Source organism: Chiloscyllium plagiosum, chromosome 11 (genome assembly GCF_004010195.1).
Source record: "Chiloscyllium plagiosum isolate BGI_BamShark_2017 chromosome 11, ASM401019v2, whole genome shotgun sequence".
Taxonomy (NCBI): Eukaryota; Metazoa; Chordata; class Chondrichthyes; order Orectolobiformes; family Hemiscylliidae; genus Chiloscyllium; species Chiloscyllium plagiosum.
In genome coordinates this window covers 28,438,551-28,462,486 of record NC_057720.1, presented here as the reverse complement: position 1 = coordinate 28,462,486, position 23,936 = coordinate 28,438,551, and the positions used below count along the sequence as shown (strand labels likewise).

At 38.2% G+C, this 23,936-nt stretch overlaps 1 protein-coding gene across 6 annotated transcripts in view; it reads right to left on the bottom strand.

Moving 5' to 3' along the window:
- Window positions 1-983: 983 nt before the first annotated feature.
- Window positions 984-23,936, bottom strand: part of LOC122554242 (CMP-N-acetylneuraminate-beta-1,4-galactoside alpha-2,3-sialyltransferase-like) — a 627,037-nt gene continuing 604,084 nt past the window's right edge. For all 6 annotated transcript variants that reach the window (XM_043698962.1, XM_043698961.1, XM_043698960.1 and 3 more), the window contains one exon: window positions 984-3,580. In XM_043698962.1, coding sequence (XP_043554897.1) covers window positions 3,491-3,580 — 90 coding nt within the window. In that variant the 3' untranslated portion in view covers window positions 984-3,490. The remainder of the gene's footprint in view (window positions 3,581-23,936) is intronic.

Here is a 23,936-nt window from a genome sequence, read left to right as displayed (position 1 = left end):
CAGGTTTTCACAGTACACTGCCTGAATATCTGGGCATTTCCTCCTAGAACATATGGAGTATGACCAATTACCTGCAGTTTGATACCAGCAAAACCACATTTATACCTGAAGCAAAGATGAACTCGCTGCATAGGGCTATGCTCTCATTAGAGAGAGATGACTATTGATGGTTTAACCCAAGGATTACCATGCATCAGGCAACAGGAGAGGTTAAGAGGAGAATCCTTCATGGTAACCTCAGCCAGTGCGTGAAGCCACACTGTTGGCATCACTCTACATCACAGGCCAGCCATCCAGTCAACTGAGCTAACTGACCCCCAGACCTGAAACAATAATGGAACTGAGGCTAAGGGGACTTTATATAAACACTGGTCAAGTAAATCTGTAACAGTTCACCTTCAATGCCAATAACATCTTATCCTGACAGTATTAACAGTTTGAGTACTCTTTTAAAATAATTCTGTAATGGTCAAGCCCGTAGAGTCTAGGTTTAACTGTCAGCAGGGTCCTTTGAAAGGCATAAATGAATATTAAAGCTATTTCAATTCTCCATTAGTCTCAACTGCAGAAGCTAAAAGTCATGATAGTTTTGAAACATAAAAATAGTATCAACATATAATTATGATTTTTAGCTGATTCTGTTCTCACATTTAGTCCTGTTAATATTTTGAGCACATAAGTTAATAATATATTGCTTTACTTTATCCTCACTTTGATTTGATGAGATTCCCTACAGTATGGAAACAGGCCCTTCAGCCCAACAGGTCCACAGTGACCCTCCGAAGAGTAACCCACCCAGACCTATTCCCCTAGCCTATATTTACCTCTGACTAATGCACCAAACGAAGGGCAATTTAGCATGGCCAATTCACCTGACCTGCACATCTTTGGATTGTGGGAGGAAACTGGAGCACCCGGAGGAAACCGGAGCACCCGGAGGAAACCCACGCAGGCACGGGGAGATTGTGCAAACTCCGTACAGTCGCCCGAGGCAGGAATCGAACTCGGGTCCCTGGCTCTGTGAGGCAGCAGTGCTAACCACTGAGCCACCGTCTACCCCCTTCATTAGAGTTTGTCACTAAGTTTGGACTCATGAAGAGTTATAGTGAAACCCAGGAGAAAACCGGTCACATAAACAGAATGCTGTCCAGTTTCAGCTGACCTTTGGTCAGTTACCAGTAGTTCTTTCAAATTTGGAGATTTCTATGAATTGATGAAGCTTGCTGGCAACAAATAATTGGGCAGTATAGATCCCCCAGGAATTGAGAAAAAAATAACTCAACCAGAACAACGTAATATGCAGCAAATGATATTCGGAATAACTAATCTGGAAACATGATTCAAATCTTAGTGAAAAAAACGAAATTGCAAAATTATTTTTCTCATTATTCAGAACACACTTAACAAATCAGGGCCAAATGGCTCTGCTGGTTTTGAAATACTGAGTCCATGAGAAGTTTATTGCCCTGGTGCTTCCATTTCAGATCTCACATTATCTATTAAGGCAGAGAGGTTACACCTTTTATAATTGTTACATTAGATTTCTTTTCCAGAGTTGTTACAATTAGAGATTCAATCATATTTGAAAAGGCATCTTGAAGTTGGTAGAAGGGCCTGGATTTGTTGAGAAATTTCCAAATGCCTCAAAACTCTAGTGGCAATGAGTAGCAATGGAAGATATTATATCTACTATTTGCCTGAGCACTGAGTAATACTAATGGATTCAGCCATCTTTTCAATTATTGTCTTACTTCTAGTTTGATCAAATAAATAACCTTTGAAACTAACTTAATTGGCTGCACTGAAATCTGCAAATATTTTCCTCCATTATATTTAAGAATGGGATTAAGTAGAATTTTTTCCTGAATTAAAATTTCAGGGCTGACAAATTCCAAAATCTGGTTGACACACTTAATATGGAAACTTGATATTTATGCATTAATAGACGTTAAACCATGTCCTCTCTGATAATTTGTTATATGTTATTACAGAAGGTTGGGGGCAATTGTGTGTTTGAGACCTGTCCAGTTAAGAGATGATGCATCATATGTAACTGATAGTGAAAGGAAAAAAGGAGACAAATGGAAATTGAAAGAAGAAATATACGTATAAGTGGCTGGAGGGAAAGTGTTTTTCTAAACAATCCAAGTTACTTTCCACTCGAATCCCCAGTGAGGGCATATCAATTACATATCAAACCTGGCATTTCAAATAGATGAGCTGGCAACATGAACCTCTAATGTATTTAACAGGACAGTTCTAAAACAGGTTATATTAGTACTGTATCAGAACAAACAATGAATGTTCTTTTTCAGTTTCTCAGAGCTATCTATTCTGCACCAATAAGATTCACTGTATGAACAATACAGAAAAAAAAACATTTAAAAGAAACATTGTTACTAAGTACTACTGGAATATTAAAAATCGTCACATTCTGCCAAAAAGAAAGAGGTGAAGGTAACACCTGGCCAAAGTTTGTTGAATAGCAGGGAGATAACGCCACCTCGTGTAGTTTACTTGCTAGTCCTGTAAGAAATGTGGATTCAGCTGAGAAATGTTCTTCAAAAGTCATGACAGCTGGGACTGTACCATGGCATGGCATGAGCCAGAAACACTGCAATTCAAATCAATAATACTGTGGCACAATACAAGCACATGAAACTGTTCTCTGCATGAATTGTCCTTTGTTCTGACATGATACTTGCATTGATATTAAAAAATGCTTTTTAAGCAGTTATCCGAACTTAGAAGTATGCACACTTGACGAAAGTTTAATTACGTTTCAAGTTTGAGTTCCAGTTACTAAAGCCATTCGAAAGAGCACTTTCTTCTGATCATTGCACACACTAGTGAGAGCAGCACTTGCCAGCATCTGACACAGCAAAATATTTCTAGTAATACAGGATTTTCTGCTCTTAAAATCAAAAGAGGTTGACCATACTTAACCTCTATCACAGCTTCTGTTCTGTATGGATAAATTTTATCTTGAAGAACAATTTGTTTAAAAAAAAATCCTCTATCCCAAAAAGGAATAGCAGCAACAATGGACAAGTCTGGGACGGAACAGCCAGTCTCATGAATTTCAGGATAGAAAGAGGAAATAATAAACTAAAAGAAGACACAATGTAAAACTGTTTGTTCACACAGCTCATGGAAGTCTTTACATTCAAGCTATAAAAGAGAAATACCTCAACAATCCTGTTGCACTTCTTTCTCCAGAGGTAATTATGGCACGTCTATTAGTGTCTTTCTTTTCTCATTGCACACTAAAGCTGAGCAATGAAGTGTAACTGCACAAAAATCCCCCTTCAATATAAAGTTGATGCAAGATGACAAATGAATTCTTTTATTCAGAGATGTGCAGTCTTCTGGTAGTGTGGTACAACTGTTTCCTCTTCTGAGGTTTTCAGAGTCCACAAGCACCTCCTCTTCATTCGCTTTTGTGCTTTTCTTCTCTCCAATTTTATTTTGCGACTGGAGTAAAACTGCATCAAATCCCAGCTGTCAAATCTGTAATCACTTGCCCTTTCACCAATTTCCTAAGGAATTCTTTCTCTTTTCCAATATTATGAGTCCATGACTGAAATGAAATTAACAGAAAACATCAATAGTTAATATTTTAGGGGAGCTAACACAGATTTCTGACATGTTTCTTATTGCTTATGGTGACATTCTGATAAACATATAAATATGAAAGTAAAACTTCAACCTAAAGCTCCTTTACTCAATGACTTTAAAAAGTTAATTTTTTTTTAGACTGCCAATGAACAGACTTCTAAAATTAAATACTTTGAGTTACATTTAGCAGGAACTTAATTACATTTAACCTAACAAGTATTAGTGAAGAATTTAGAGAATCTGTGGTGCAATGCTAATGTCAATAACCTAGTAATCCAGAGTCAAAACCAGAAACTGCTGGAAAAACTCAACAGGTCTGGCAGCATCTGTGGACAAAAGTCAAAGTTAATGCTTCAGGTCCAGTGTCCCTTCTTCAGAACTGATTGTAGCTGGAAAGAAGATTGGTATACATGCTGAAGATACTGTGGGAGATGGAGTAAACAATAGGTGGACATAGAGACTATGCAGAGGAATAGACAAAGGAGAGGGTAACAGTCAGCCTGGGAAAATCAATGGCTGCTAATCGGGACCATTAATAGCTGAAAGTGGGTTGGTTGGGGTAGCAGCCCCTGTGATGACCAGGTATGTGGGGAGATAGGGTTAAGGGCATAGAAGAAGGTGCTCAGACCCGAAAATGACTGATCTTGATATTGAGTCCTGAAGGCTGCACAGTCCCTAAGCAGAAAAAGAGATTCGGTTCTTCCAAGTTCTCTCAGCTTTTGGTTGACTGTCACTTTAACAAACCACTGTGTTCCGTAGTCTTGAGTTTGGAGCAGTTCTTGAGGACCTTGCAGTCTTCAGGACTCAATATCACACTTAAGAATTCAGTGCCTGAGCACTTTCTTCCATGTCCCTACCCAAACCCACACACACCAGGCCTTGTCATCACATGGGCTGCTACCACACCTAATCCATTATCAGCTACTAATGGTCCCCATTAGCAGCTTTTGATTTTGCCAGGCTGACCTTTACCCATTCCGTTCTCGGTTTCTCTCTATCTGACCACCTGTTGTATACTCCTCTCCTACCCTCAACCTACCTTCAGCATATAAACTAACATTTTCCCAGCTACAATCAGTACTGAAGAAAGGTCATTGGGCTCTTCACAGGTGCTGCCAGATCTGCTGAGTTTCTCCAGCAATTTTGGTTTTTATTTCATATTTTCAGTTGTTTGGTTTTATGTTTAACAATCCAGAGTCCCTCAATAACGTTCGAGGGACAGGGGTTCGAATCCCACCATCAGAGATAGTGAAGTTTAAAGTAAATGTTTAAAAATCTGTAAATAAAAGCGAGTCCAATGATGACCATATAACCAATGTAAATTGTTGTAAAAACCCATGTGGTTGACTAATCTTCTTTAGGGAAGGAAATCTGCTGTTCTCAACTGTTTTGGCCAATGTGACGCTGGACTCACAGCAATGTGAAGATTTTTAAACTGCCCATCAAGCCACTCAATTAAAGGGCAATAAGGAGTGAGCAACAAATGCTGGCCTAGTCAGTAATGCTCATATCTCATGAACAAATTTTTGAAAAATTGCACAATTTGCAATCATTACATCTTTGTATCAGATTTCCAGTAATTTTAAATATTTTAAAATTAGCTATTTATGCTATGCTCTTCCCTAATCTTCAAATGCCACTATATTTCTAGCAATTGTTTGACTTGCATGATAATCCAAAACAACTTACATTTATATAGCACCTTTAGCAGTAACAGGTTAGTCACATAGTGCTTCATAGGAGCAATTATCAAATAAAATTTGACACCAAGTCACATAAGTAACTATAATGGGAGACAACTACAAGCTTGATCAACAAAGTTTTAAGGGGAGTTTGAAAGGATGGCAGAAAGATGGGGAAAGGTTTAGGCAGGAAATTCCTGAGCAGTGCGCCTGGAAGACATGGCCATCTGTGAGACTGCAAGAGTTTAGAATTGGAAGAGCGCAATATTGCTAGATTGTGATGCCGTTACACAGATCAGAACATGAGGAATCTGAAAATAATGAGAATTTCAAAATTGCGAAGTTGCTGGGTAAGGAATCAATGTAGGTTAGGAGTGATGGTGAAACAGGACTTGCTGTGTGTTAGATTGTCAGCAGTAGAGTTTCAAATGGTCTCAAGTTTATCGAAGAGTGCAGGCCATATTACAGTGCACTAGAATAAAAGGAACAAAGGCAGCATGTGAGCTTCAGCAGCAGAGCAGCTCCGACAGTGATGATGTTAAAGATGGAAATTGTTGTCGTGTTTGAAGGATGTTGCTCATGGTACCAAACCAAGCCATTAAGAAATCCATAAAGGAGAGATTCTGTTTTCCTGGAAGAAAATACAGACTGTGGAGGAGTATTCTGCTGAAGTTTAATATTAAAGGCTTTCTATTGCCAGCTTGTTTGCATGATAATTAGGGCATGGATCTGCTAAGCCATGATAAGCAAAATGGAAAGAATCCTTAGGGAAAAACTGTTCCTCAATTCCAGATGCCACCAATCAGCCAAGATGGCTGGACAACCAAAGGTATCCTAAAAGCTGGTGTATATGCCTGGTGGACTATCAAATCTGAATTAGATAACCGATAATCCAATCTTTCATCACAAGACATGTCATTTTCAAACCAAATAAGCCAAACCAAAGGAATCCCACTTTTCTGGCCAACCCAATGCAAGATACAATTATCACTCAAATTGTTGACTGGGAAACATGAAGATTGGAAGAAACATAAAAATATTAGTTGAATACTTTGAATTTGCAAGTCTAGTGAGTCCTTGATTTATGATTGTCTTAACTATAAATGTTCATACTTACGAACGTGATCACTTACAGGAGCGTAACTTTAAATGTCCAACATATGAACATACCCTGAACTTAGAATGGCTGTTTTATATTGTCTGCATTGTGCTCTGACTTGCATATAAATTATGAATGGACTCAGGAATGGAACCTGTTCACAGCCTGGGACTGCTTTTACTTATAGTCTTACGCTGGTTTCAGCTACAGAATCAGCCTTGTTCTGTGATACCTCAATGACTTTGAATGATGGATCAAGAGATGGATCAAAGAGATGGATCAAGAAAAGCAAGTTCCATATGCAAAAAAGAAGTGTACAAGTGGAGATAAGGAAATTTTAATTTCAAGAAACAGATGGCTGGGCTCCAAATGAGATGTCTTGATCTTTTAAAGTTAAAAATCACACAACACCAGGTTGAGTCCAACAGGTCTATTTGGTAGTACAAGCATTTGGAACACTGTTCCTTTATCACTAGCTACCTGATAAAGGAGCAGCATTCTGAAAGCGTGTACTCCAAATAAACCTGTTCGACCATAACCTGGTGTTGTGTGATTTTTAACCTTGTCCACCCCAGTCTATCAACGACACCTTCACATCATGATCTTTTAAAATCTCAAACCTAACCTGTTCACTTCCAGGTTTAAGAGACTGAGACAGGTATGGGAAAATCAACTCATTCTAAAGAAGTGAGTTGGTAATTTAAATATTCTAAGGAGGCTTGAAGTTTTACATTCAACTTCCCTTACAGATTTAACCCTTGTAGTAGTGTTTTCTATGACTTGGGAAAACCAACAACTCAAACTGAGATTGGTTTTAGGATAAGGAATGTGCCCTCCTAGCTCTGCCGTAGACCAGACAAAGTATTAGAACTTCTCCAGCACCAAGCTTACTTGTGCTCCTGCAATTAGATTACCCTGCTGGACCCTGCATCAACCCCCTTCTCTGATTATGGATCAATCCCCTTCTTCTGGGATCAGATCTCCCTCTTCAACCGGAATCAAGCCCCTATTAGCAACTTGAGTCTTATTAGCTGTCTCTGCAGCCTGCTTCAAAGTGATCTCCACCCAATGGGAAGTCAAACCCATGAATTATGCTGATTTCCAGTAGAGGCTCCGGTCAAAAGAATATGCAGTGTATGAAGTTATCCATTCTTAAACCATTCTTTCATTCAAGTTAAAACACCACAATATGTAAGGCATTATCAGAAACATACATCTGCTTTCACATTCAGAAAATCTACCCAGCAATATCGGGGAAAATGTTAACAACCGAGAGTGAAGAGAAATTCTCCATAAAGAATAAAAAGTAAAAATACTAGAAATATGAATATTTAGCAGGTCAGGTTGCATTTGTGGACAGAAAAAGAGCAATTGTTTCAATTTCAAGAGCCTTTCATCAGAACTGACAAAAGGTCACGGTCATTAACTGTTTTTCTCTCTCTCTCTCTCCCTCCCTCCCCATAAACGCTGCTTGACCATTTGAGAATTTCTATCATTTTCTGTTTTTGTTTCAGATTTCCAGCATTCACCATATTTTGCCTTTGCATTTACCGTACTGCTATACAACTGGAGAGTAAGGAACATTTCAACTGGTTGAGAATATTAAGCCAAAGAAACCCCATGGAAATATATTACATGCTCTGTTAACCCATCAAAGCAAAGAAAAACTTTTAGCAGGCTGATACAAAGAACACTGAAAAGATGTGCAAGATGTGATATATCAAAATAGTAGACACAAGGTAAGCGATGAAAATAGTAATATAAAAAATGGGAGTCAGAGAATGGCAGGGAAGGGCAGAGAGAAAGAAAACCCATGAATACATTAACAGTCAAGATTAGATTTTATAAAGATTAAAAACAAGACAAAACAAAAGACTATCTGAATGTGCATAGGATTCATAAAGGAGAAAAACTGGAACACACATTGAAATAAATCAAAATGATCTGATAGCCATTAGCAATACATATCTTCAGGATGACAAAGATTGGGTCCTGAATACTGAGGGGCAGATGACAGTCAAGAAAAATAGTAAGCAAGGGAATGATGCAGGAGTGAACTGTTAATCAAGGACAGCATTCATTCAATTGTTAAAGATGACCTTGGTTCAGAAAATCAGGATGTAGAATCTATTTGACTATGGATGAGTAGTAGTAAATGAAATAAGTTGCTAGTGGAAGTGTTCTGCAGGCCCCTAACAGTAATAACAATGTGGGACAAAGTATACAAGAATAAATATTGGGTGCTTGTGAAAAGAAGCAATACTAATCATTGGGTGAGTTTAATCTATATAAACTGGAAAAAATCAGATTAGCAATGGTTTTCTGGATGAGGAGTTAACAGAATGCTTTGGAGATAGTCTGTCAGAGCAGCACATTCTGGAACTGACCAGTCGGTTATATTAGACTTGGTTGTGTGTCATAGGACAGAATTAACTAATGACCTCAATACTAATAAACTCATTAGTAGGTAACAGTGACCACAACATGATTGAATTTTACAACTAATTTGAAAGAGAGAAGTCCAAATTTTAAGCAAGGTAAAATAAGGAAAATAACTTTGCATGCAGGAAAACTGAGCTAGTTGACGTGAACTGGTATACTAGGCTGGGGCTAGTGGCAGACACTTCAGAAGACATTTTGGAACACGGAGAATAAGCATATTCCGACTATAAAGAAAGGTTTTAAAGGGAGAATCTACTATCTGTGGTTAATTAAAGAAATTAAGCAAAACATCAAACTTAAGGAAAAAAGCAGATAACTCTATAAAGAGGAATTGCAGGTCAGATGATTGGTCAGAATACAAAGAATGACAGAGTATACCATTTTTCATGCCATTGCTTCAGCACAGTGAAACTAATTTGGGTCACGATGCAATCCAATTGGGTCAACAAATTAAAATCAACTAACTCCAAGTAAGTGTGATTCAAGAGGCACTTTTCTACTCAGGCACAGGAAGCTACAATGTTTTACGTAGGAGAGGAATGTATTAATAAATCTCAAATCCGGTGCCCTATGTTCTAATTGGTGAAACCCCAGATGGTTCAAATAAGAAATTTCCATGGACTGTAAGTCCCTATCTAATCCCACGAGAAATAACTAAAAGCCTGAAGTCAGTCACCTCTATGGGCTTTATTTTTCGAAAAATGAAGGATCCTGACTGCAGTTGAGAACTCATCCATAGGAATCATTCTGATTTAAAAACTCCTGCGTTAATCACTGTAAACATACCAGGTAAGTTGTTGGCATCTTAACTGCAAAATCAGACCTGTAATTCAGCCTGAAATCTCAACTTTCAATCACAATTTCCTGAAACACCCTGACTTCACAACTTCAGAATTTGACCTACCCGAGGCCCTACAATCATTTTAGACCATAAGATGTAAGAGCAGAACTAGGCCATTCACCTTCAGACATTCCAGCTACCCAGCACTTTCTCCTTAGTAATGGCCATTACACTCACCTCTGACCCCTAATTCTCCTGACGTTCTATGGCGTCTTTCACTGTGAAAACTGATGCAAAGTACCTATCTAGCTCCTCTGCCATTTCTTTGGCTCCATTACTATTTCTCTTGCCTCATTTTCCAATGTTCCAATTTCCACTCCTGTCTCTCTCTTTCTTACCTTTTAAAATCTAAAAAATACTTTTGCAATCTTCATATATATTACTAGCTAGCTGACTCTCATATTGCACCTTCTCCCGCCTTTTTTGCTTTTTTTGATTACTCTCTGCTGGTTTCCAGAGGCTTCCCAATCCTCTGGCTTCCCACCAATCCTCACCACAATTTGAGCTTTTCCTTTTATGCTGTCCCTGACTTCTCTTGTCAGCCATATTTGCCTAGTCCTCCCTTGAGTATGTTTCTCCTTCCTCAGGATGAATTTCTACTGTGTCTCCTGAATTACCCCAGAAACCCCTACCATTGCTGCTCCACTGTCTTCCTTGCAAGGCTCCCCTTCGAATCAACTCAGGCCAACTCCTCCCACATTTCTTTGCAGTTACCTTTACTCAATTGTAATATTCAAACTAATTTCAGCTTCCTCCACTCAAACTGCAAAATGAATTCTATCACACTATGGTCACTGACTCCAAAGGGTTCCTTCACTTTCAGTTCTTTAATCAAGACTGCCTCAGTAAACATCAGCAAATCGAGAATTGCCTGTTCCCTAGTGGACTCTGCAACCCACCTGTCCTTGCCTCGTTGAGGCTTGCAAGAAGACGGAAAAAGGTCCAGTAGGTCACTGTGTTCAGCATTTGGACAGAAAAGAGATCTCTCTCAGGACCTCCCTTTCTACATCAGTTACAGATCCCACTGCCTGTGCAGCCTTGTTACCACTTGTGAATGCTCACCTCCCTCTGGCCTCTCCATCACCATCTCCTCTCCCTGCTGTATTACAATTATCTGGTCCTGAACTGCTGTACTTGGAATCCTGTCAGCCAATCAAATAAAGAGCAGCTCTTTGAGATTGCAATTCTTCCGAAATGAGAACAGCAATGATGCTTCCAGCCAATTAAAGTTCCTTGAATCAGTAGACCTGCATTCCGTGACAACTCCTTGGGTGTGGGGCAGGTAACCCTACCATCTGAAAATGTCTGTTCCCCATGCTCCACCTAACTTAAAATTAAGCAAATTTAAACTCATCCACTACTTTACTGCCAATTTTGAACTCTACTTATTCATCATCCCTGTACTCACTAACTTAGAGTAGTTACTGGTCATCACTTATCTTGTAGCTTCCTCAAGTCTTAACAACTATTTAAGAATTCTGCATTCCTGTAACTCCCTTAGTGAATATCAATGCCTAACACTGTTTAAAAAAAAGAGCAAAGAAGTGTCACATGTTGAGAGTTCTGATACATTATGCCATAGATCAAAAAGATTCGTGTTGTGTCCTTAATTAAATATTCAATGAGGTCCAACCTAAAATATGCAGCTGTTAGGCATTGAGAAGGAAGAAGAAGCACTTTGTAAAAGATAAACACGTCTCAACTTAATATGAAGAAAAGATTCAAGGATAAACTACTCCATACTATTCGAAAACTTCTATGATACCATACAACTGAATGAACTCCCTGCTTTTGAACAAAACATATTCAGAGTGAAGGACAAATTTGATTTTAGTAGCCTGCCATCACGTTTACAATTACATATCCTTTTGCTCTATCAACACTGCTGTCATCATCAACTAGAATATATGTAAAGTAAAACTTATAACTTGCAGGCCACAGATTCCTGCTGGTTAGATTAGATTTGTCAACATATTGACACCAGGGAACAACAGATATTACAGTTACGATTTTCACTCTGTCTCTGTCGCACCTTCCATCATCTCCTTGAAGTTAGAACCTATTCTAGAGGTTGCTAAAATAATGGAAAACTAATCTGCTGTATTTAATCAGTGGAATGCAGAAATACCACTGTTGACTAGCATTCAATGACTCACTTGACACAGTAATTACACGGTAACACAGGTCAATAATCTATGGCCTGTGCCAGGGCCAATGTTGGAACATGATAGGTAGCTGCAAATGCGATATGAAACATATGAACAGGTGTGATTTGTACCTTGAATGCAAAAGTGTAAATCACTCATTCGTCTCAACCTTGAACATGGACATATTTTAAAAATCCTTTTGATCTTATTCTAGATAAATTGACTCTTAGCAGATTGTAAGCAATAAATAAGAAACTTATTATTAATACTATAGTAATGTACCTCCGTCTCTAAGATATGGGTTTAAACCCAATAAGGGGCAAGTATCCGATCATTGACATAACACCGGTCCTTTACCTAGGTTTCAACTTTCAGTTATCGATCCTGCATTTTCCATGGGATCAGCAACAGATTCACTTAGGGACAAATTATCAGCATAACTGCTGGACCAAGTGATTTTAGAATCATTACTCTAGGTATCAAATACTCAGCAAAACTTAAAGAGTCCAGTGCTGTTGAAAGGGATGGCCCTGGAAGATATTGTCATTCATAGACTGCAGTTAATTAGAATCTCATTGTAGGACTTTACAGATTTGTAAATATTATGGGATCTACTTGATCAGTTCTGGGGATCAGGCAACATTTGTGGAAAATGCTGCTGTTTCCTTGGAGATTCACTGATATGGATTAGAAATTCTCAATGTAAGAATTAGGTTTCTTGGCCATTGCTCCATACAATTTTTAGATTTTATGATGTGTGATTGGATTTGATACAGTAAATGATATTTAAAAATCGTTGCTCCTAGGCAGATGTTCATCCGCTTCATTAATTAACCAATTGAATCCACTGCAAATTACTGGGGTCAGCAATTAAGTAGAGGCTGTATTGGTTTTCTACACTCTTGCAAGACTGTCCTGCAAGATCTTTAGAATATACCAAAGGCCTGGGGCTGGGTAGGGGAAGATGAACCAAGCAATCCCCTTCCAAGGGGATTGGAATAAAGAATAAATGTAGTCTTGCCACAATTCTATGAGATTTTGGTGAGATCGCACTGAGAGTACTGAGAGCAATTTTTGGTCTTCACATTTAAAGGAGGAAGTACTTATATTGGAGGTGATGCTGCAAATGTTAATGGCCCTGGGGGTGACAGGCAGAGAAGGTATGTTTACATTCTCTGCAATTTAGAAGACCATGGGTGATTTCATCAAAACATACAGGGTTCCAAAGGAGCTCATTAGTGTAGACAGTGAGAGGGCTTCTTCTCCACTGAAGAATCTGGAATACAGAGACAAAGTCTCAAGATAACACAGTCTCAGGATAAGGGGTTGTTCATTTAGGCCTGAAAGGAAAAGAAATTTCCTCACTCACTCAATGTGAATTTCAGTATTTTTGTGGACTAAAGTTTTGGAATATTCCATCAAGATTAGGAAAACAAATCAAGTGGGGGGTGTAGCTTCTTTGTAAAACAACATACATCAAACAGGTTTAAACTAACAGATGTGCCTTTAATGTTATCAAAGATTTGCATCTCAGTTCCATCCAATGACTTTTAGTGTATCAGAATGTAGGTCCTGCATGATTTTTAATTCTCATCAAATTTCCTCCTTAATGCGTATTTCTTGAGCCACAGATGTCACAGAGATGTGAGATTTCATTCATAGCACTAGTCATACATATGACACCATTGCAAAAGCCAAAACTCAGATTACTTTGGTCCATGGTTCAGTTCGCTTATACTTTTGAAATGTTTCAAAACTTACAATAATTAAAGAAATAGATAATTAAAGTAAACCTGATAGCGTTATAAAATTGTTGGAAGATGGAATTCTAAACTTAACATTTCAATCAGGTGCTCCAAATTGAAATAAGTCTAAAAAACATTATTATGGAAAAAGAATGCAACAAGAAAGAAAACAGCAGGAAGAAAGAATTTGCTTTGAGACAACTTTTTTTTATGATCTTTCTTGCCTTTTTTAAAAACAAATTGATGCTGGGCAGAAGACTAGGGAGACTTCCTCTGCACATCTTCAAATAGTACCATAAATATTTTTACAAACATTCAAGAAAGCAATAAACCCTTGATGTAGCATGCTGTTATGAGATAGCACATCCAACAATTCAGTGGTCTTTCTGTGTTACAATGAATACAATACACTACAATACTAATTCACACCATTAGGTCTGCTCCGCTAGTCAACGAGATCATGACTGATCTGATAAGCCTCAACTCCATTTTCCTGCCTTCTCCCTGCAACCCTTGTTCCCCTTACTAATCAAGAACCTATCTGTCTCTATCTTAAATACACTCAATAACTTGGCCTCCACAGCCCTCTGTGACGACGAGTTCCACAGATTCACCACCCTCTCGCTGAAGAAATTCCTCCTCATCTCAATTTTAAAGGTTCGTCCCTTCATCGTGAGACTCAACAGGAACCTGGAGATCCTTGTGGAAGAGGCAGTGCCAAGGAGAGAAGTCCACTTCCTGGAGGACTGGTGAATGTGGCCATACCATGAGACTCACTCAGTCTAGTCTGAGGTCATTACCTGGTTAGCGTTGTCTCCATGGTCCCAATGCACAATCAGCCATAATGCTATTGAATGGCAGTGTAGCCTTGAGGAATCTACTCCTGTTCCTATTTCTTATGGTCCATCTATTATCCTCTGGACCAGGGCTAAGTCCCATCCTCTGCTTCCTCACACTATCTCTTCTATCGCACCCACATCCACCAAGGCTCAAGCTCTACCATTCTCACTATTACCTGAAACATCTTCCCTCCCTCGCTTTCAATCCTCCAGCCTTCCACACCACTTGCTCTGCATGGCCTCTGCACTGTCTACTCACTTTCTTGAAACATCTCACCACCCTTTGCACACATGCACCAGAACTAACAGACATCCCATCCATTTGCATCTCATTCCATTTAGTCTTCTTTAGTTGAAACTTTATTGCTGGAACAGCACAGCAGGTCAGGCAGCATCCAGGGAACAGGAGATTCGACGTTTCGGGCACAGGCCCTTCTCCTGTTCCCTGGATGCTGCCTGACCTGCTGTGCTGTTCCAGCAATAAAGTTTCAACTTTGATCTCCAGCATCTGCAGACCTCACTTTCTCCTTTTAGTCTTCTTTACCCTACAAGCGAAGACAGAGAAAGATCTTCTGGATGGAGAGTTGCTGGTTATTAGGTCCCACCATGTCCTCATCTAACCCACTAACATGAGCCTCCTCCTGCTCACCTTTCCCACCCAGTCCCTCCAAAAATCTAAACAATCTATTTTTAAGTTCACTTTGAATATTTGTTTATATTTTAGTTAACAGAGGCTTGGCTGGAAGTTTTCTAAAGTATTCCTTTACTAATAAAAATGATGCTCCTGTATGTGTTTTTTTGAAATATTTTTATTGGTAGTATTTCTAACTACATTTCTGAATGTGATATTGTTAAACTCATCCGTAAAGCTGCCTTCAAAAAAATTGAAAGGTTAAGTGGCGATCTCCAAAATTATACTGGAGTTCTTGCAATTTCTTGTGGTTCTTGAGCAAACAGAGGGATCATTGTTAACTCGCTGCTTGAGGGAAAATATTCAGTAGACTGACATCAAACCTGACACATGATGACAGCAGCAACTTGACTTACTTTGCGAGTAACAAGTACTTTGTCTTTCAAAATTAAAAAGATTATATTTCTTCAGAAACACTTTTTTCTAAAATGTAATTGACCCCTTACAGCTTTTTAAAATATATATTTATGGAATGTACTTGCAGTATTTGTCAAGCCTTTGTATTTATACCTCTAATCTTTCTTTATGATATCATTTTTTGACTCTTAGTTTTGTTTCTGACTGGCAAAGTTTCCATTGTATCTGCTTTTCTGATTTCTATTTTTTTTTTAGCTTTCCAATTAATATCTGACCAACCATGTTCCACAGCCGCCAACTAATTACATTTTCCTTTCTGAATCACCAATCTCATATATTAGCAAGTGGACCAAAAATCAGGTAGCGAATCGCATTCTATAAAATTAACCACTGAATTCTTCAATTAATGAAATGGAGCCACCATGTTCATTTCTTGCATTACTAAATCTTTAACCAGCATACACTGGGCAACAGACAAAGCTGCCTTGCTATTTCCCTGTCAGAATGAACATTTGCTCAGCCTTATATTCAAGACAAAGTGACCCTGCAACACAAATGTTTCTGGTGTAGTGCCACGAGACACTGTACGGTGGCAATTAGTTTCTTAAATTACTTCCAAAATAAGCAATGGGTGGCAATATTTAAATAAAACATAAGATTGTAGAAGCCCCAGCCCTTCCGAACCATTGGGACTCACATTGGGACATCAGAGTTCCAGTTTGGAAGTGAATCTAGATCTTGAATGACAATGCTAGTTGAGGAGGAAGAGTAAGAGGTTGGGAAGAGGATAGGATGCTACAATCTAGAGTTCATAATTGGGAAAGAGGCCATAACTGGAGGTTGGGGAGTGGGGAAGAGGCTGCAAATCAGAGGGTCGAGGAGCAGAGAGATTGATGAAACAGGACTGTCACTGCATTAATAATTGGGACCTGTAAGTAACAGGCTGCATTTTATCTTTGATATTTTTAAACTTATTTAATTTAAAAGCCACTTCATTTACCAATGTAGGAGTTTAATGATGTTTCAATGTTTGTTTCTTTCCTAAAAAGATCCTAGACAGGTTAACTACAGTCATAACAGGAACTAATATTTTATTTAAAGTTGTGATTTTCAGGAACACATCACACTTTTCAGTGAGTACTTATTGTATCTTGACCTGATGCAGCAGTGTTTACTCTGGTAAAGTAATAAACGTGCATCTACAGCAGCTCTTCACTGATAATTAAGTACTTTTTAAGTGTTGTGACTGTTGTTGAAAATCAGCAACCAACTTGCACACAGCGCCATATGTGATAATTACTTACTAGTTTTAAGGATAAATTAAAGAATGAAATTTGGCTGAAATGATTGGGTTAACTTCTCTCCTTTGAATGTGATCTTGTAATGTATGCAATGAGTGTAATGGTATCTTTCACATCCATTTGACATGGCAAACAGGGAAATTAAGGCAAAGTACGAGGAATATTGGAAGTAAGAATAAAATGTGCTGGAGAAACTCAGCAGGTCTGGCTGAATCTGTAGAGAATAGAAACATGGTCAATGTTTTGAGTCCAATATAACTTTTCTCTGGAATACAGGGAATACAAGGTCTTGGTTTAACATCTCATCCAAAAGACAGCAACTCTGATAACGCTAAAATTTCCTCAGTATAGAATTGAAGCGTGAACTTAAACTTCTGCACTAGTGTCCTGGGGTTTGAGTTAAGCCTGTGACATCTTGCTTCAGAGGGAACAGTGCTATCAACTGAATCATACCAGACACAACATTGCTGCTTCTAAACACATCGGACAATTTTAAAACATTAGAGAAAGGACTTGGAATTAGTAGTCTGAAGAAACTCTAAAGGAATATTTATTTCATAATTTGAAAAATGACGAATGTGTCTTGGTTTTCTTGAATAATTTGGTCTTCAAAATACTACAATCTACTTGTGCAAAGTGTTCATAGTTTCATAGCTGAAAATGTATTTTTGTGACTTGGTCAGAGTGATTAACGAGAGTAGTATAGGGTGTACCACAACTCTGAGGGTACAGTTACAACCTTGTCGTTTCTGACCTTCAGGGAGTCTCAGAGTGATGGTCACAGTAACTGTAACATACTCTCTGAACAAGGGACTTCAAAGAGTTTCAAAGCTGAAACTGAAAATAAAAAGAATGACAATTTAGCATTCTCTAAGCACCTGTTTGTTCTATTGAGTTATAAAGGTACCTCATACAAATCTGTTTAGTTTTTATGTTACTGTCTTTGATTTAAGATTATAAGTAATGTAAGCTGTTCAAAGAAAAATACTATGAACCTCCTAAATCCTTTCAAGTGTTTGTACTCTTTCTGCTTAGGCCTTTTATATTTAACTCTTCAACTATTGCAGATCTTACATAACTGCTTATCCATAACATATTTCAGATCTGATGTAAATTTTAAAAATCTAAACATAATATTGTAAATTTAAAGAAATCCAGACATTTCCCTATTCAAATTAATGATTAACTATACTACTGACTACATTTCGTTTTAAATATATACAACGTTGAATTTTCTATGCTTTGAGGCATGGAGACCTGGGAATCAGTCTGTATGTCTACTAATCTCTAGTTCTAGTATTATAGAAACAATAAGACAAGTATGGAATTATGCGTAAATGGTACGAGACAATGTGATAAACAGTAAAACCAGCAGAATGTAATCTATAGCCCACAGTATCTACAATGCATTGGCAAAGATACTATGCTATATAGATAACACATTAAACTGAGACTATAAAATTGATACTACAGATATTTGTCTCAAGTCCATAGACCATAAGATATAGGGAGAGAATTAGGCCATTCAGTCCATCAAGTCTGTTCTGAAATTCAATCATGGCTGATATGTCTCTCGATTCTATTCTCCTTCCTTCCCCCATAACCTCAGCTATCTCCTTCAGAACCCTGGAGTGTAGTCTATCTAGCACAGCTAATTTATCCACCTTCAGACCTTTCATCTTCACCAGCACATTCTCCTTAGTGATAGCCACTACATTCACCTCTGTCCCCTAACTCTCGAAGTTCTAGTATGCTACTGGTGTCTTATAGACTGATGTAAAGTACCTATTCAGCTCCTCGATCATTTCTTCATTCCTCATTACTAATTCTCCAGCCTCATTTTCCAGTGGTCCAATGTCCACTTTTCCCTCTCACTTACTTTTTATATATCCAGAAAAACTCTTGCAACCTTGTTTTGTATTTCTAGCTGGCCTACCCTAACATTTCATTTTCTCCCCCATTACTGTTTATTTAGTTGCCCTTTGCTGGTTTTTAAAGGCTTACCAATCATCCACCTTTCCACTTAATTTCACCACATTTTTGTTTTTCTTTTATTTTATTCCTGACTTCCCTTGTCTGCCTTGGTTGCCTTGTCTCCCCTTTGTATGTTTCTTCTTCCTTGGGATAATTTCTGCTGTGCCTACTGAATTAACTCAAATTCCTGCCATTGTTACTCCATCATCTTCCTACTAGGCTTCCCTTCAAATCTGGCAGCTTCTCCCACTTATCTTTGCTGTTACTTTTACTCAATTTTAATACCATTATACCTGATTACAGCTTCTCCCTCTCAAACAGCAGGGTGAAATCTATCATATTGTGGTCATTGCTCCTTCACCTTAAGCTCCCTAATCAAGTCAGTTTCATTACACATTAGCAAATCCAGAACTGCTTGCTCCCTCGTGGCACTATCACAAACTGCTCCAAAAACCAGTCTGGTAAACATTCCACAAATTCCTTTTCTTGGGATCTGATATCAACCTGATCTTCCCCATCTAACCTGCATATTGAATACCCCCATAATTATTTAATAATGCATTTCTTACATGTCTTTTCTATCTCTTGATTTATTTTGTTCCACATCCTGACTACTGCTCTGAGGCCTCTACATAATCCCATCAGGGCCTTTGTTCTTTTGTTCAACTCTACTTACACAAATTCTACACCTTCTGACACCATATCGCTTTTGCTATTGATTTAATTTTATTTCTTACTAACAGGGCTCCTGATAAAGGGCTTATGCCCGAAACGTCGATTCTCTTGCTCCTTGGATCCTGCCTGACCTGCTGTGTTTTTCCAGCACCATACTCTCAACTCTGACCTCCAGCATCTTCAGACCTCACTTTCTCCCAGTTGACTTCAACCCGAATGCGAAGCCTCTTCTAAGGATGCCTACCTTGAAGAAGTTCACCTCCTCTCTCTACAGATTCCTGATGAAGGGCTTATGTCTGAAACATCGATTCTCCTGCTCCTTGGATGCTGCCTGACCTGGTCTGCTTTTCCAGCACCACATCTCCAGCATCTGCGGTTCTCACTTTCTCCTGACCCTCTTGCAGCCACATCTCTGTGATGTCCACACTATCATAGCTGCCAATTTAAATCAGTGCTACTAGCTCATTTACCTTGTTTCATATACTGTGCGCATTTAAATACAACACCTTCAGTCCTGCACTGACTGCTCCCTTCTCATGTCCCCTAATCTGCCTTGCCTTGTTAAATTCTTGACCCCTTTCCTATTCTCTGTCGTACTGCTTGTGCTTTCTTGAGACCTCCCTGCCTTTAACCAGCTTAAAGTCTTTGTGACCACCTATTTAGCATTTCCATTAGGATCTTGATCCTAGATCAGTTCATGTGGAACCCATCCCAACAGTACTGTTCCTCGTGTCCCAATACTGATGCCGGTGCCCCACAAAATGGAACTCCTCTTTCCCACATCACTCCTTTGGGCACATATTTCCTTCAATAATCTACTTATCTGTTTGCCAATTTGCACGTGGCTCAGGTAATAATCTAATGATTATAATTGGTAAGGTTCTTTTTTAAAATTTTGTTCCTAAATTCCTGTTATTCCCCAAATAGGATCTCTTCCATATGTTGTTGCTGCCAACTTGGACCGCAATAATTGGATCCTCTCCTTTCTTTTCCAGTATCCTTTCAAGCCTATGCAAGGTACCTTTCACCTTGGCACCACGATACAACATGTCATTTGGGATTCGATGCTGCTCAAAAAAGGATGCTATCAAGAGCTGAGGCTTCTCCAATGCATGGTTCAGAATCACTCTACCTGTCTCAATTATTGTCACACCCTCCTGCCCCTGACCAGTGGCCAAATTTGAAATATTTAACCACAGGTGCGATTGTGGAACACATTGCCAAGATAACTCTCTCCCTCCAGGATGTGCTACAGTGTCTAAAGCTTGGATTCCATAATCAACTCTTGAGCTGAAGTTTCTTGAGCTGCAGACACTTAAGCAACTGTGCAAATAAAAGCTGAGGTTTCTTCTCAGCTTTGTGGAAGTGTCAACTAAAACATTAAAATAGATTAATCAGTCTTTCATTTCACTACTATTTGTGGGAATTTTGTTTCCACCCACTCTAACTACCGTCATCCATGTTCTGCAGAGTTAAACAGAGCAATTATCAGCCATTTTGTGTCACCCAGTCATGGACATCTCTAACATGGCTGCCTCATTTTCCTACAAAGCACAGCACTTCAAATAAACAATCATCTCTGTTGCATTTAAAACTGTCTGAGGTATGATAAAACATCTTGTGAATGCAAATCTTCATTTCTCCATTCAGTTGCCACAACTTAGCTTTTTCATTAAAACTCATTAAAATACAATACTATTTACCCACTTTAGCAATTAATCTGCTTTTAAGAGAAAAATCCAACATGTCAAATCATTTTGCACGAATTTACTGTAACTCATATTAAGAGGTATTATCCCAAGTTGGTGATTCCTAAGCTTCCTAATTCTAAGTATTCATGTGGTCTTGGAGCCTAAATTTGCATGCATCAGTGCTAATTGAGGAGAAATTAGAATGTGGCACAGAAAAGCATCAAGTTCATTTAGATGAAACAAATTGTGGATCATTTGTGTATCAAAGCTCCTCTTGCATTATTTATTACAGTATACCTGCATGTTATATGCAGTATCTAGACACACGTTTCCAGGTTATATTTGTCGTATATCACAGCTCATCCCTGTGCTGCATGGCAATGCACCTTCACTTTCTAAACAATGGCAGCATCAACATATTGCAGGTTCAACTGCTCCCTCCACACACAATCATAGAATGACTGTACCTTATATGCAGTTACAATACTTGAAATATTAGCATATTAATTCATTATCACTATCTTTATAAAAACTAAGATAGAAATTGATCTGAAAACAAAATAATACATTTAAACTAATTGAATAAAACTGGAGTACTATCTGCACCACCGAGTGATGCAGAACATAAAAGCAAGGTCTTCTTATTGGAGGGACGTATAGATGACATGATTTTAAAGGACAGGGGTAAACAATGTGCTCCTACAGGGCAAGATGAGTGGATAATAAAGAACTTCCATAATAGCTTAATAATTTTTCTATTAAAAATATATCCAAAGCTACTTTTCTAGTGACAAAAATGTGCACATTAGTCTCTGCTTTTAAAACAATAAATCCACAGAGTGAATTGAGATCTAAGGCATTACTCGACCTTTACAATGGACCATGTCCATGTATGATCCCATGGGATTGAACAGTTATCATGCCATATCAATATTAATGACAGGGAAATCAAATCCCTTCCACCATAGGGAACATCTTGCCAACTCACGAAAAAACAATTAGAAATGCATTAATAATTGATGTTAGCTGGCAGGTGGCTTTTGTGCCATCAAATTAAAAAAACAACTAGAACACGTGTTGGAGAGTAAAGGTTTGATGCAACTTGGGAATATTAGGTAACAGCCTTCATTAAATAACCAGGTAACTTGGACTCATTCCAGCTGCTCCTGCATGGCAATCTGCTGTGCATGTGTGAGCATTAAATTAATGCTTTACTATAAACAGAAAATTCCTGGGCAGTCTGGAAAAATTCCAATTTTGTGGATTAGTCAGATCCTCATCAGCTGATGAGATTTCATACTGTTATTTTAAGATGCACTGGATAATCTCAAAATTGGGACATTTATTTATCCTGAAAGGTTGACTGCAACTCATTCTGGGTTAACTCTTTCATCACAACAGTATTCTTTCTACTTCACTCGAAAACAAAATCTTGGATATGTTATTCACAGTCAAGTAATATGAAAATCGTTAATATGTGGAGAGAAGATATTCTACTACCACAAACAAGTAAAACACCAAGTAGTATATATAGTGACTATCTAATAAAATGCATAAGTAAAATGCATAGTTTACTTCGTTTCTCAGCATAACTCAAAGAATATAATTTCATGCTGTCAGTTATGGAGTTCCTATTCATTCACTACAGTAATAATAAAAATCCTCATCACAGAGCTTGCTCTGCAACTATGCGGAGAACTGGGTAATTTTGATGGTTACGGCTATGATGGTAGCCACAGATCCAATATATGTTTATATGATGTACTGGCTGATATAGTTAAATGGTCACATCAAAAATTATATTTGAAAGGATTTGAAAAGAAAAAATTGTTGGGTTGAAGAATGATGTAAATTTAATGGGGAAGTGTAAGACATTGGAAGGTAGGACAAGAAAAAAGGTTACAATAGATGGGTGACTATTGATGATGTAGAAGAAGAATAAAATGATTTTGGTACAACAACATCTGTAACTGATGCAAGTTATAATTGAAACCAACAAATTTTGACTTCTCCATGTATAAATGCTTGGAATAGAATCTCTTCATAACAGTTAATGTCATTTTGAGTAACTTCTTTTAAAGGTGGTGAATAAATCAATATTTAAAAACAGGATAGAAGGTTATAAGGACATATACAATCGATAATGTACATACACAATTCTTAAATTTTCTGATTGTACTCTGAAATAGGAAAAGAACTAGTTTAAAAGCCAAGGATTGTTCAAGGATTTTGGAGAAGTAAGTTATCTGACAATTATCGTAAGTGCCATTTAACTGTTTGTTTTCAGCACCTTGAAAAAGCCTCATTACAGGTAAGCTAGAGTGAAGGTTGTGTATGAACGGCGATTTAGCCAGAAACAAGTAGCTGACTGGTCAGCGAAATGATGACCACTTACTAATGACAAAGGCCTCCTGTCCACCATCAACTAAGTTATTGGCTCCCAGATAGTTAAACAGCTTGAGGTAGGAAGTTTGAGAGAAGCTATCAGTTCTCTGGAAGGGAAGGAGGTATTTTTGCCCTGGAGTAGAAACCAGCTCAAGCCTGAAAATAGTCTGTTCATTTTTCTGACACTAGTTGCTGTAGGCTGTGACTTTTCATTAATAAGTCAAAACTCTTTGCAAGTGTGAAACAGTCAACCTGTGCTTCCTGCAAATAAGAGATCACACATTTATTTTATTCAATCAGGGCCGTAAGTAGCACTGGCTGGGCTAGCATTTATTTCCTGTCCTTCGTTGCACTAGAGAAGATGTTGTCTTCCTGAACTGCTGCAATCCATGCATTGCAGACTCACAATGCTGTTAGGCAAAGAATTCCAGGATATTGACCTAAAGACA